At 36.7% G+C, this 14,970-nt stretch overlaps 2 protein-coding genes across 3 annotated transcripts; one reads left to right on the top strand and one right to left on the bottom strand.

Moving 5' to 3' along the window:
* Positions 1-3,490: 3,490 nt before the first annotated feature.
* Positions 3,491-4,433, bottom strand: LOC106378824 (casein kinase 1-like protein 5). Its single transcript, XM_048763899.1, has 5 exons — positions 4,299-4,433; positions 4,124-4,219; positions 3,967-4,037; positions 3,693-3,757; positions 3,491-3,612 (listed from the first exon to the last, which is right to left on the bottom strand). The coding sequence occupies exons 1-5, from the start codon at positions 4,431-4,433 to the stop codon at positions 3,491-3,493; spliced, it is 489 nt and encodes a 162-aa protein (XP_048619856.1).
* Positions 4,434-10,224: 5,791 nt separating this feature from the next.
* Positions 10,225-13,168, top strand: LOC106382434 (nucleosome assembly protein 1;2). 2 transcript variants are annotated; one of them, XM_013822454.3, is made up of 12 exons: positions 10,225-10,422; positions 10,517-10,560; positions 10,887-10,982; positions 11,126-11,218; positions 11,457-11,544; positions 11,639-11,700; positions 11,787-11,971; positions 12,066-12,243; positions 12,332-12,375; positions 12,465-12,684; positions 12,781-12,798; positions 12,876-13,168. In XM_013822454.3, exons 1-12 carry the CDS (start codon positions 10,377-10,379, stop codon positions 12,939-12,941), a joined length of 1,140 nt encoding a protein of 379 aa, XP_013677908.1. In that variant the 5' UTR covers positions 10,225-10,376; the 3' UTR covers positions 12,942-13,168. The 2 variants fall into 2 exon arrangements, with proteins under 2 accessions (XP_013677908.1, XP_013677907.1); XM_013822453.3 differs by having other exon boundaries at positions 12,873-13,168.
* The last annotated feature ends 1,802 nt before the right edge of the window (positions 13,169-14,970 follow it).

Below are 14,970 nucleotides of genomic sequence, written 5' to 3'. Positions count from 1 at the left end.
TGTGTTGTTAGGGAATGGTGTTACTGTCAAGGCTTTTGGAGTTTGCCGAGCAGTACCATTTGTTCTCAGTATTACTAACTTCACAGCCGACTTTATCTCCTTAGAACTGGGAAGTGTGGATGTTATTTTAGGGGTGCAATGGCTGGAAACGTTAAGCAGATGTGAAGTTGACTGGAAGCAGCAGGAATTCACATTTGTCTATCAAGGGAAAAGAGTCACGTTGCTAGGACATCCGGAGTTGCATAGCATGCCTCTTTCCCTCAAGTCATTGTCTCCTAACTGTAACAGTGTGCATACTGGTAGGGAAGTGCAGTTGTTCACCGTTGCAGCAACATCAGTAGTACCAGAAATTGAAGACAAACTCCAGAAGTGGTTGGACAAATACGAGGATATTTTTGCCTTGCCTGAAGGTTTACCACCTTTACGAGGACCGGAACATTCTATTACTCTAGTTCCTGGCGTATCTGCAGTATCTGTTCACCCATATCGGTATCCTCACGCTCGAAAAGAAGTCATGGAACAGATGGTCAATGAAATGCTGACCGCTGGAATCATCCGCCCAAGCCTGAGCCCGTTTTCAAGTCCAGTTTTGTTAGTCAAAAAGAAAGATGGAGGGTTTCGTTTTTTTTGTTGACTACAGAGCCTTAAATCGATCAACAGTTCTTGATAAGTATCTGATCCCAGTTATTGATCAATTGTTGGACGAGCTTCATGATGCAAAGGTCTTTTCAAAATTGGATTTGCGTTCAGGATATCACCAAATAAGAATGCGGGAAGGAGATGTGGAGAAGACATCTTTTAGGACAGTGGTGGGCCATTATGAATTCTTGGTGATGCCATTTGGCTTAACCAATGCCCCAGCCATTTTTCAAGCTCTCATGAATAAAACCTTCAAACCATTCTTGAGAGATTTTGTTCTGGTCTTTTTTGATGATATCCTGATATATAGCAAGAGTGTGGAGCTTCATTTTCAACATCTAGAAGCGGTTTTGAGCGTTTTAAGGGAGCAAAAGCTTTTTGCAAACCGGAAAAAATGTTCTTTTGGAGTGAGTCAGGTGGAGTACCTAGGACATATTATATCACAAGCGGGTGTTGGTACAGACAATCAAAAGATCGAAGCTATGGTAAAGTGGCCAACTCCTAAAGCAGTGAAACAATTAAGAGGCTTCTTGGGCTTAACAGGGTACTATAGGAAGTTTGTATGAGATTATGGAATGATAGCAAGACCGTTAACGTCTTTACTGAAACGAGATCAGTTTGAGTGGTCAAGTGAAGCTCAGAAATCATTTGAAGAGTTAAAAACAGCTATGACAACAGCCCCTGTATTGACATTGCCAGATTTTCAGAAGATGTTTATTGTAGAAACTGATGCTTCAGGGTTTGGAGTAGGTGCAGTCCTCATGCAAGATAGAAAGCCGATATCTTTTTTCAGCCATGCCTTGACAGAACGAGAAAGACTAAAACCGGCGTATGAGAGAGAGTTAATGGCAGTGGTGATGGCAGTGAGAAAATGGAAACATTACTTGCTTGGCAGAAATTTTCAGGTGCATACAGATCAAAGGAGCATTAAGTACTTGTTGGAACAGAAAAAAGTAAACATGGAGTATCAGAGGTGGTTAACAAGGCTGCTTGGGTTCGATTTTGACATCTTTTATAAACCGGGTTGCGAGAATAAAGCCGCTGATGGGTTATCTCGTTGTATGTCTCATGCTTCAGCCTTGTTTGCAGTCACAGTCCCAATGGTCTTGCAGTGGGAAGATTTGTATAAGGAGATTGTGGAAGATGTCTCCATACAGTCAGTGATTCAGAAGTTGATGAGAAAGGAGTTGCAGTCTTCAAAGTTAAAGGTGATTGAAGGGAAATTGTGGTCAAAGCAGCGTTTGGTTATATCGAAGAACTCACGGTTCATTCCTTTAATATTGCACGAGTGTCATGATAGTAAGACATGAGGTCATTCAGGTGTTGTAAAGACATTACAGAGAGTTCAACGTTCTTTTACATGGAAGGGTATACGTAAAAGGATTCAGGATTATGTGGCTGAGTGCTCGGTGTGTCAGACGCATAAGCATTCGACGTTATCACCGACGGGGTTGCTAAATCCGTTACCTATTCCAGAAAGGATTTGGGAAGATATAAACATGGATTTTGTGGAAGGACTTCCGGTATCGAATGGAGTTAATGTGGTGTTGGTGGTGGTCGATAGGTTGAGTAAATCTGCTAACTTCCTTAGTTTGAAGCATCCGTTTACAGCGGCTGATGTAGCAAAGAAGTTTGTGTCGGAGATAGTGCGCTTACATGGTTACCCTCGCAGCATTGTCTCTGATCGTGATCGTATTTTCTTGAGTCAGTTTTGGAGGGAATGTTTTAAGCTTGCAGGAACGCAAAAGTTTAGTACAGCATTCCATCCTCAAACTGATGGACAATCTGAAGTATTAAACTGTTGCTTGGAGACATATCTTAGATGCTTTGTTTCATCTCACCCACGGACGTGGTCACAATTTCTTTGTTGGGCTGAGTACTGGTATAATACTTCATACCATACAGCGATTCAATCATCTCCTTTCAAAGTGTTATACGGGAGAGACCCTCCAGCTTTGTTGAGTTATGAAGAGGGATCGACAAGGAACTTTGATTTGGAGGAGTCATTACAACAGAGAGATGCAGCGTTGGGTGTGATTAAGAAAAGTTTGGTGCGATCTCAGGAGCTGATGAAAGTTCAGGCGGATAAGCATAGGAGGGATGTTGAATTGGTGGTTGGGGAGTTGGTATATTTGAAGTTACGGTCTTATCGTCAGCAATCGGTTGCGAAGAGGTTTTGTCAGAAACTTGCTGCTAAGTTCTATGGGCCTTTCAAGGTGTTAGAAAGGATTGGTAAAGCTGCCTATCGCTTGGAGTTACCACAAGAGTCACACATTCATCCGGTCTTTCACATTTCACAATTAAAGAAGGCTTTAGGTGTTGACTCTCAAGTACAGCAGTTACCACCAGTTTGTTTGGGGGAGGCGTTTGATGATTGGATTTCGGAGGAAGTGCTTGCGAAGCGTTACAATGAGAAATGTGATATGGAACTTCTCGTTCGTTGGAAAGATAGATCGGAGGTGGATGATTCTTGGATGTTCTCAAGGGAGTTTGTAGAATGTTTTCCATCCTTCAAGCTTGAGGGCAAGCTTGGTTTCGATGGACGGGGTATTGATAGGTATCATAAAGCTTACGTGAGGAAGAAGAATAAAGGGGTTGAGAAACAGAGCAATGGTGACGTGGCAGGAGACGTTGGATTTCAAAATAAATGAGAGGAAGGAAACCTGCGGAGTGAGGAAGAGTCTCTAAATACTAGTTTGAGTCATTTTGTATCTTTTATGCTTTGATGTTGATTGTTTAGACGCTATGAGTCTATCTCTCTCGTTCGCCATGAGAACGATGATTCGATCTGGATTCGCCATGAGAATCTAGTTTGTTTCATACTCAAAGCTGTATTTGTTTTCTATTGGAATTATACAAGAAGTTTACAAGTTCTTCGAGTTTCATAGGTCTTTACTTTATCATGTACATTGGCATGAGGTGATTGTTGATACTTGAGAACAGTCCAATCAAACACAAAATCAAATTGGAAACCTGAAAACAAACAAATAAGAAACACAATTTAGAGGGGATCAACACAAGAAGAAGAAGAGGGGAGAGAATAAATGAAGGACCTTCACGGATGAAAAGGTTGCGGAAGAGTCTCTTCAAATAAGCATAGTCAGGATTATCATCAAACCTAAGTTAATGAAAATAGGACGCAAACTCTGTTGGATAGCCTAGCCTGTGCATAAAGTCTGAAAATAACACACTGATGCAAAGTTACATTTCTATCTATAGTCAGCGTTCTCTACTTCATCACATACTCACATAAAAATCATTCTCAGAAAAATATTTAATCTCACATCCAATGAACTGAATCTCACTGATAATGAAAAGCTCCGTTACCTGTATGGGATATGACGATGAGTTGAGCTGTCTCTATATTTCTTAGCCAAGCCAAAGTCTATGATGTAGACCTATAAATAGAAAGTGAAAAACAAAGTTTAGATCCCAAAACCAATGAAAACTTTTAACTGAAAGCTTATGAAGATGGAAAGATAACCTGATTTGTTCGTCTTCCTAAACCCATGAGAAAGTTATCCGGCTTTACATCGCGGTGAAGATACGACTTAGAATGGATGAACTCGAGACGATTTATCTGAGAGTGAAAACTCAGCACTAATATAGTTACACAATCAAGAATGACAATTCAATCAATTATAAAGCCTTGTTGTTACCATTTGATCAGCTAGCATGAGAACAGTCTTCAGAGTAAACTTCATATTGCAATAGCCAAAGAGATCTTCAAGGCTAGGACCAAGCAAATCCATGACTAAGACAATGTGGTCTCCCTCAACACCAAACCATTTCATGTTTGTAAACCCAGCTGCATTCAAATATAATCAGATGAGGAGGATTCAAAATAAAGCAGAGACACATTCATTAATACATACTTCCACCCTGGTGAACTCTATATATCCTCGACTCATATGATAGTTGCGGATGCATGCACAGTTTTCACACTTTCCTGCAAAAATACACAATTAAAAAAAAAATCAACTTTGAACAAAAACTTATAAAGTCTTTTAACTTCAACAAGAGTTTGAAAAGACTCACAAGCTTAATACTTAATAGCGACCTCTTCGTTGGTCTGAACATCAGTTCCTGCAATCACGACAAGAAAGTCAGCAAAACTGAATGAGCCGCAAAATTTACAATGTAAATCTCTCGGAATGAGCCGCTACCGATTTTGCGTCCAAGCCGGAACTTACTCCCGATACGATGTGTTCCACAAAGGAACGAGGGAGGAGAGGAGGCAAATAGTGGAGTTGTTGTTTGGAAGCGAGTAGGTGAGGAATTTGTGGAGTTTTGGTTCAAGAAGAAACAGAGTTGAAGAGAAGACAAAGAGAGAGGAGGAAGAAGAAAAGGAACCTGAAGTGTGTCGCTTTGCCTTTTGCCTGTGGGTCTTTTGTCATTTTTCTCGTCTCTTTTCCTTTTTTTTTTTTTTTCTGGTCTCACCATCAACTTTTCATTAACCAAAGAGTTTTACAATGAGATTGACCACATTGAATTTCTACCACAAATACAACAAAGCATCTTAGCAACACCCTAGAACACTCACTAGCACATTCACTAGGTGATTTCTTACTCGGATCCAGCGCAACCTAGAGTACTTTGTTGTAATTTCAACCACAGTAGGGTAAGAGAGCTCCACGACTTGGAGCAAACCACCCATTAGACCACCTAAATTGACCAAACGAGATGACAATTCTAAAAATCAACAATAACAAAGGTAAAAACCAGAATACAATTCGGCCCAGGACATTGGACTCCTAAAGATTAGAGTGACAGACCCAGTCCAACATCTCATCGCCTTGCGGCGCAAATCCAGTGAAAACCCGTTGTTGTCAAGGTTCAGAATCCGCTCCTTAGCCATGAACCGGGAACTTTCCCGTACTGAAATTCGGGCTTTGGCGAACATACCGTGACCGGAACAGTAATTAAGGTTAATAATGGCATGAGGCTTCACCACCGAGCGAGACATGAGACGTCACCGCCGGCGCTGGGATGTGAACCCCCACCGTGTACCCGCTGCAGAGCTCATCCTCCGGTAGACTCCTCCGGTGAAGAAAACCCTGCGACGCGTCTTCCACGAGAACCGAGGACCAGAACCATATTCACCAACCGTCATATCTCATCTCCGTTTGGCTCACCGTCACACTGGATCGGAGATCCAAGGTGGAGGAGATTTCCCACTAAGCCACGCGCCGTTTCCGTGAGAGGAGCGTCCGAGATCTAAAACGGAAAATCGATTCGTTGACTCCTCTCAACCCTAAAAGCCTACCTGCCTCGATTCCGCCTTCCTACGACTCACTGCTCCTCCAAGAACGCCTTGAGATGGCCCCTTGACCACACAAGTCTCCGGAGTCACCCCAACAAGCCAGAACAGCACGTATCTCGTCTTAGGGATTGGGACAAAATCGAGAAGGCAAAGAGAAAATAAGGTAGAAGGGGAAGAGGGGACCCTCCAGTCACCGGACGTAGTCGGACCGGAGCTAGATCTGTGAAACTTTTTTTTTCCTTGGCGGCTGAGAGGAAGTCGAGAGAGAAACTAGGGTTATGAATGAACTAGTGTTTTTTCTATATTCCGTCTCTCTTCCTTCTTTGGTTGGTCATGTTTTGATATCCGGATATTCGGTTCATTAAGTTTCAATTATTTTTAGATTCTCCATTCGGAGAACAATTTTTATATTGGTTCGGTTTACATTTCACCAGTATTATAAAACTGGACCGGATTTAACCATGGATTGAACTGATAGTAAACCCAAACAAGATGAGTTTGGGCTATTTCTTAACCACGTTGGCCCTTGGCAGTGAAGATTATGAACGTCTATTTCTATCGACACAGTCAGTGGCGGATCTAGGATGAATTTTTACTCCGGGCAAAACGAACAAAACACTAGCAACAAAACTCGGGGCATTATTAAAACTAGAGGCAAAGACCCGGCGCTAGACATTGTTATTGTTCTATCTTAATGTCTATGTGATAACTTGTTTGTGAATTTTATGTTTTGGTGAAGTCATTAATATTCAAGGATTTATATTGTAATATGTTGAGGTGTGGTGATGAACTCTGATATTTGTTTTTTTGCGGTTGGTGTTATATATTTGTTGTGTTGGGAGAGTAAGTTTATATGTTGATTATACCATTTAGTTTTAAAATTCATTATTTTACACTTATGTCTTGTGTGTTGATTATATATATTTATATCAATAACGTCTAATATATAACCTGAAGTGATTGAGTTTTTTTTTGTGCTAATTAATTTATTTCTTAGTAGCCATATCTATAGCTAACCATTAATGAGAGTGTTTATATGTCAAATGCCTTAAAATAATATTAAAATCTGTTTATAAATTTCGATCCCAACAAATTTGCATTTTTTTACAGTAATTAATGAATTCTAGCAGCTATAATACCCTCAATGTTTATTAAATGGTGGAAATTTCTTTTCCTAAAGGTTTATATCATTTAGTTTATAATATGGTTTTATACCTTTGATTGTATTTTTTGTAAACAGAATTTTTAAAGGAGTGCATAATAGGTTACATAAGTTTCATTTATATCGTAGTAGTTGACGTCGCATAAACCATATTGTGATTTATAATAATAATAACTAGATTAAGACCCGCGCCTTGCACGGAATAAACATTATATATATAAATTATTTTATGTATTATATGTTCTTACATATTATGAAATAATAAATATATATTGAATAATTAAAAGTCAGTAACTATTACATATATAATTAAATTGGTGCAAACGTATAAATCAATTTTATTAATTCAAACAATTTTTTAAAAAAATTTGATAGGATATGTAATTAAATTTAAATGATATTAACATACATAATATATTTTTAATATTAATGTCTAGTAGATGATGCTTTCTACTCATATGTTTTTTTGATCATGTGTATCTTTAATAGCAAAAACTTTAAATTATTGATAACAAAATTTTCCTTGTAGGATTAATAATTTTAATAATTTATAATTTAAAAACATTAATCAATGTTAGTTCAAAACTTTTATCAAAAAAAATTATTCAAAGTAAATTTTGAAATTAAAATATTTATTTATTCAATATGGTTTATAGTTTAATTTACAATGATATATATACATATATATTTTAAATATTAATGATTAATTAAATTATACTTTTATTTATATGATTTTGTAATCATTTGTATTTTGTCATAACAAAAATTTTAAACCATGGATCGCAAAATTTGAATGTGAGACTTTTAACAGTTTTAGTAATTTATAGTCGTTTTTTTTAAATTCAAAATATAACATATACAGAAAAATCTATATTTTTATAATATGGTTATTGTGATTTTTTTAAATTATTTTAATAGTTTAAAATTAAACAAATTGATAGAAGATACATTTTTTTATCAGATCTTTATTATTCAAAATCATTAATTGTCATATATACTTTAGACACATTAGGCAATTCCGTAATTTTTATTTAAGGAAATAATAAATGACAATAATAATAAATTTATGGTTAGTTTAATAAAAAGCTTATTATATAATTATATGAACCAACATATTTCTCTAATAATTCTAAGAATCATCCTAGTGATGACACGTGTCTACAAAAAGAAGTTGTAATGTTTAACAAATAATATATAGGGGATTATGGGTTCATTTGATTTCTCTCAGCGAAGCTATTACTTACCAAAAAACACGAAGACTTTGCAGTCTCTTGTCACTGTCGTCGTTTCACTCGATCGAATACGTAGACATCTGAGAAGCAAGGCTGAGCTTGATCGGAGAGTGCTGAAGCTGCTGATCTACGCAGGCGATGGTCCACATGGCTTGGTGCTGCCACTCGAGCTCGTGGCTTCTGCTGAAGATTCTGATGCTCTATAATCTTGTACATGTGAGCGACCCTAGCAACTTCAAAACGATCCAATCTCACAATGGAACCGGTTTTCAAAGATGACCGGTACTGGTTGGCCCGATTAGCTGGAATGAAACCATGAATTACCGAGTCCTGTATGAAAATAAAAGAAGATCATTAGTATTTCATGAAAAAGATCATAGACAAAACTAAATAAACATGAAGAAGCGTGATCATTAGTATTTCATGAAAAAGGTCATAGACAAAACTAAATAAACATGAAGAAAAGTTTCATATCTGAACAAAAGAGAAGCTGTGATATATTTTAAAGGACAAATAACAAAGGAAATAGGTTAGAAATAATCTTCACCAACTCATCGAGGAGGAGAATCGTTATTCCCATGAACTCTTCATTCTTGTTGATGTTCCGAGAATCCCAAAAGCGGATGGGGCGACCAACAACAGACTGAGCGGATCTTCCGAGGCGAAGAGAGTCAAACGTGGAGTTGGCGATGGCGGCGGCGGCGTTAGCGACTAGAGCTGCTGATGAAGCCATTTCCGTAACGGATTTAGAGACTTAAAGATCGTAAAAAGTGGGGAAAAAAAGTATGAGGAAAACGATAGCTTACTACTTGGAACTCTATATATAGGAGTCTTCGGGAGACGTTCGGAAGGTGTTACAGGAGGACGTTTCGTCGTCAGAGGAAGTGTTGAGAGTCATTAAGATCGCGTTACATAGGTGAGAGGCCTGAAGAGGAATCAACCACAAATGAAGGATCTGGAAAACGATGGCTCCCTCGTTTTTGTTTATCAATACGCGGAAGATGCCCTAATCTACATTATGAATACGAAGCCCACTTAATAGATATGAACAAATACGAAGCCCAAAAAGTAACACATAAATCCTTAGCCCATGCTTTAAAAAAAAATTAAGGTGGGTCCCACAAAATCTGACGTGGCGCGCTGGAGAGTCTCGAAACTGGCTCATTATAATATTGATTCTAAACAAAATTACACAAAAAAAAAATTCATGGGGGCAGCTGCCCCAGGCACTCCCCATCTAGTTCCGCCACTGAAACAACATAGGTGTGATGTGAAAATCACCGCCCTTCAATTGGCCTCCCCTGGCTCTTCCACCTCTATCTAAACAATATAAAAGATAGGCTACGTTTGGGGTACCAGTTTAGTGACCCTATATCCTCACGTTGTTTATAGAGATCAAAATCCTTAGGAATAATGAATCAATTTCACTAAGACATTCAATACACCCGTTACTATGATTAAGGTAGAACATGTGAGGAACAAAGGAGCACTATACGATTAAGATAAATCATTGTAATAAATGTAAATATATCATTTTTTATTTATAAATTCTAGTGTAATTTAAACTCTTCTTTTTACAATTGTAAAATAAACTCTATGAAATATCTGTTTATTGTATGTGATTTCTGATATATAAATTACTACAATTATATTTTTTTTTTAAATTGTAGAAATTTCAGAAAGAAAAAAGAAGAAGAAAAATCTCAGTTTTAAGGTATTAGATATCGGAATCTCCAAAAAAACTTAAAAATCTATTCTTTAGGAATCAAATTCATAAATTCATTACGTACTTTCTCGGTGCGTTACAGAACCAAACACTATTTTACCTTTAGTTTGCAAATAAATCAAAATAGGAAACAAATATCAAAAATGAAGGAAAGGAAAAGATATTGCCGCGTAGGTGGGTCTTATAAAGTGCCCCAGCTATTTCTGCCAGCTCATTTCATATCTAAATAATAACGGCCCCTTTTCTATTTTTATTTATTTATTTAATTTTCTCCCTGGGCTGTTAGGGTTTTAAGGGGTCTTTCACTCTTATCCTCCGTTTCCTCCGCCAGATTCTCCTCTTGATTGCGAGAAGATGAGCAACGACAAAGACAACTTGAACATGTCCGGTCTCACCGCCGGTATGTATATCCCCTCTCTCTCTCTTTCTCTATAGAACGACGTCGGTTTTCATGTGGATTTTATTTTAAAATGCTTCTGTTTTTGCTTTATTAGCTCTTAACGAGGAGGATCGAGCAGGCCTTGTTAATGCTCTCAAGGTGACTTTTTTTTTGGGTTTACTGTTGGGATTTGTTTTCTCTGCATCTTTACTTTGAAAGTTTGTAACTTACAGACAGTTGCTATATATGTGATTTTTACTGATTTTTGAGAATTGATGGGATCAAATTGGTTTAGAGCAACTTGATCTCTGCATCTTCATCATTTCAAGATAAAGGATTGTCTCTGCATCTTGATTTGATTGTTACTCTGTCTGTTTGTGCTGTTTTGATGGGATTAAAATGGTTTAGAGCAACGGACTTTGGGTTTGAGAATTGTCTCTGCATCTTGATTTGATTGTTTTGTGTGTGTGTGTGTGTGTGTGCAGGATAAGTTGCAGAATTTGGCTGGACAACACTCGGATGTCCTTGAGAACTTGACTCCGGCAGTCAGGAAGCGTGTTGAGGTTCTAAGAGAGATTCAAGTGAGTTAACCTTCCAGCTAGATCACTATAGACCTAGTCTCTTTTTAATTTGTGATCTTGGATTTTGCATTTAGTTTGAATTAGTTGGACCTGATGATATTTTTGGGGAGTCTTAAAATTCTTTTTTTTTTGCTACATTGCAGAACCAACATGATGAAATTGAAGCAAAGTTCTTCGAAGAGAGGGCAGCTCTAGAAGCTAAGTATCAAACGTTGTATCAGCCTTTCTACACCAAGGTATGAAAAAATGATCTTTGATTCTTTTCATCACGTGAAATCTCGACTAAGAAACGTTTGATATGACTTCTCTCAGTTGCTACTTAGTGTACTTTCTTTGTTGATCAATAATAATGATTATACTTGATATTCATGCTTTTCTGCTTTCCCGACATTATTAGAATAAGACTAATAAAAGTTCAATAAGACTTCTCTCTCTCTTGTATGATTTATAAGTGATGTTGATGATCATATTCAGAGATGTGAGATTGTGACCGGTGTGGTTGAAGTTGAAGGTTTACCTGAGGAAGTGAAAACAGAACAAGGAGCAGATAAAGCTGCTCAAGGTTTGTTATCAGTAGTTACTTAGACTAAACTATTGTTGTGTTTTTTTTTAGCTTCCAATTATAGTGAAATCATCTGTTTTTTTACTCTCTGCAGAGAAAGGAGTACCGGATTTCTGGCTTATCGCACTGAAGAACAACGAAATTACCACTGAGGAGGTTCGCTTATTTGGATACTCTATTCTTTTTATGAAGAGTCTACTCTCTTAGTCTTGATGTTTTTTTTTTGTTTCGCATGATTGTAGATAACTGAGCGAGATGAAGGTGCTCTCAAATATCTTAAGGACATCAAGTGGAATAGGGTTGAAGAACCAAAAGGGTTCAAGCTCGAGTTTTTCTTTGATGAGAACCCTTACTTCAAGAACACTGTCTTGACCAAGACATATCACATGATTGATGAAGATGAGCCTATCCTCGAGAAGGCCATTGGGTATGATCCTTTGCTCTCTATCTATATATTTGCTTTTTTTTTTGTTTCTAAAAGACAAAGAAGTCTTATTGATGGTTAAACTAATATTGTACAGGACGGAGATTGAGTGGTATCCTGGAAAATGTTTGACTCAGAAGATCCTGAAAAAGAAGCCAAAGAAGGGATCCAAAAACACAAAGCCGATCACTAAGACTGAGGACTGTGAGAGTTTCTTCAACTTCTTCAGTCCACCTCAAGTTCCTGAGGACGAGGATGATCTTGATGATGACATGGTATGGCCATCCACAAAAGCAGTTTTAGTTTTGGACTCAGTACTTCAGAATGCTTTAAATGCTAACCTGATAATTTATTCGTGCACAGGCTGATGAACTCCAAGGCCAAATGGAGCATGATTACGATATTGGGTATGTACCTTGTTATATCTCATCTTCAGTTCTATTTGCTTCTTAAATTACTTTTAGGATCTGAATCTGTCCACTGTTTTATCATGTAGATCAACCATTAAAGAGAAAATCATTTCCCATGCTGTGTCATGGTTCACTGGTGAAGCTGTTGATCCAGATGACCTTGAGATTGATGAGGACGATGATGATGAGATTGATGAAGATGATGATGAGGACGACGAGGAAGATGATGAGGACGAGGATGATGATGTTGATGAGGAAGATGACGAGGATGAAGAGGCAGAGCTAGGAAAGAGGAGAAGAAAGAAGGTACTATGTGGTTAAAATGTTTTTACCCTCTGTTTCTCTTTTATAAAGTTAAAACCTTGTGAACTGATCTTGGTGGTTTCTCGTTGTTTTGTGCAGTCATCAGCTGGGCACAAGGTTTAACGATCACAAAATCTCAACCTTAGGATCTCTTTCTTGTTGAATAATTAAAGGGTTTTCTCTGTGATCAGAAGTCGGGAAGAAGTCAACTTGCTGAAGGTCAACAAGGTGAGAGGCCCGCGGAGTGTAAGCAGCAGTGAGTATGATGATGAAGAAGAAGAAGAAGGAAGAGTCAGTCTGGTCTTTGTGTTTTCTTAATTTGAAGAGTCATGGTCCGTCGGTTTATATGATATAAATCAAGTTTTGGGTGGTGGTTTGCTAGAAAAAAAAATTGTTTTTTGGTTTGGGTTTGGTTGCGTCTGATTTTTCATTTGTAATGTGTTCTTCTTGAACTGCTTTGAGAAATAGTAATTTGTCGTTGGTCAAATTTGGACTCAATTTATATTTACGAGTTTTCAATATTTAAAAAAAAAAATTACATAATAATAGACAAATTCGAAATATACAGTAAAAACTCTAAATTAAAAATGGATCGGTTTGCCAAAAAATGACCTAAAATTTGATATTGAATACAAAATAAATTCTAAATATAGTTAAATGCAAAAATAATTTATAAACCTAGTGGAATTACAATCAGGTTCGTATGATCAGACAGAAAAAAACTTGTATTCACTCTGATGATTAAATCACAATATTTTATCTTAAAAAAAAATTTATAAAATATATAAAAAAATATTTTGACGGGGAATAAATTAAAATCATATAATTATAAATAATTCAAAATGTTATTAATTTAAATTTACTAAAATTAAATTATTTTCAACATAGATGAGTAGACTGCATTATTGTTTGTATTTATAAGGTTAGATTTTAGAATTTTTTTTAATTTTTTTTTTTAATTTGACTTATATATGTTTAGTTTTGTGTATATTAAACATTTTATAAATTGATATTAATTTTAATGAAGTATTTGTTGTTATTTAGTTATTTGATTTTAGGGTTTAGGTGACGTTTTGAAAAAATTTCTAACATATGATAAACTAGAATATTTTTTGGGAAGTTTTCAAGAATGACAAGTAGTTTAGAGTTTAGAAGACTTCTTAGAAAGTTTTCTAATGAAATTTATGTTAAACGACTTTTCAAGAAGTTTTCCAAAACCGAAGCTTCAATGGTTTGTCTCTGGTAGTCTTTTCGGAAGCTATTGGAACCGTAGATTCAAGGTTGAGAGCATTTATCTATCGTTAGCTCGCGACAATTAACTTGTCTTCTCGGACTTTAGCATTGCCTTTGGTTTGAGCTCTCTTCACGGTCATTTATTTTTAAGTTGTCTTCTTATCATCTTTCTTTTCTGATTGTGTTGATGTGTGTATAGAGGCGAATGCATATAATTTTTTTATTGAGGGCATAAGTAAAATTGGTTAATGAATTAAAACTATATTTGTTAAAAACAATGGGGCATATTGAGTTTATTCAATTTTTTACATGAAATTTTGAAAAATTGATGGGGGCAGATGCCCCCCTCTCACATAGCGTGGCTCCGCCAAATGTGTGTAGTTGTTTGTTTAGTTTAGATTATGCATTCCGTTACTTGTTTTTTTTATAATTTCGGTCGAAAACTAAAAATTAGAATAATAATTTAATTTTTTTACAAAACACGGTATGAACTCCATCTCGTACTTAAGAGGAGCCATGCAAGTCTTAAACTTTTTAATTATTTCAAAAAGTCAATTGATAAGGATAGGATAACCCGGGCGGTTAGGCCAAAGAATTACTAAGGACATTTTTATCTCCACTCCATTTTTTCCCTTTAAAATAGAGTAAAAGTAAATATTGATTAAGAAATGCTTCAACTCTATATCTCACTCCATGGTGGAGTAATCTTATACATTTAATGGATTTGTACCTTTATATATTAAATTATATTTATGATGATAACCGATGTGGGATTGTGTTATTATGTTTAGCCCACTTTTGCCTTCGGGCCTCGGTATTAAACGGAACGGGATAGGCCGTGGCCGTCCAATGTTGTTTGTGAACCCAATTAATTTAACAGCCTTTCTAACAAGGAGGCATATATTCTCTGAACCAGGCAAGGTACATTTTTGCTTTATTATCAGATCTCGCATGTCCAAAGAGGTTGCCTTGAAGTGTCTCAAGAAGCCCATGCTTGATATTCCTTCAATAGCTGAAAACGAGCAAAAGAGCATGTCAAGGTTACTACAGGGATGG

The sequence above is a fragment of the Brassica napus genome, chromosome C7 (genome assembly GCF_020379485.1).
Source record: "Brassica napus cultivar Da-Ae chromosome C7, Da-Ae, whole genome shotgun sequence".
Lineage (NCBI taxonomy): Eukaryota > Viridiplantae > Streptophyta > Magnoliopsida > Brassicales > Brassicaceae > Brassica > Brassica napus.
Note: the sequence above shows the minus strand (reverse complement) of the source record. Positions and strands in the feature narration are given on the sequence as shown.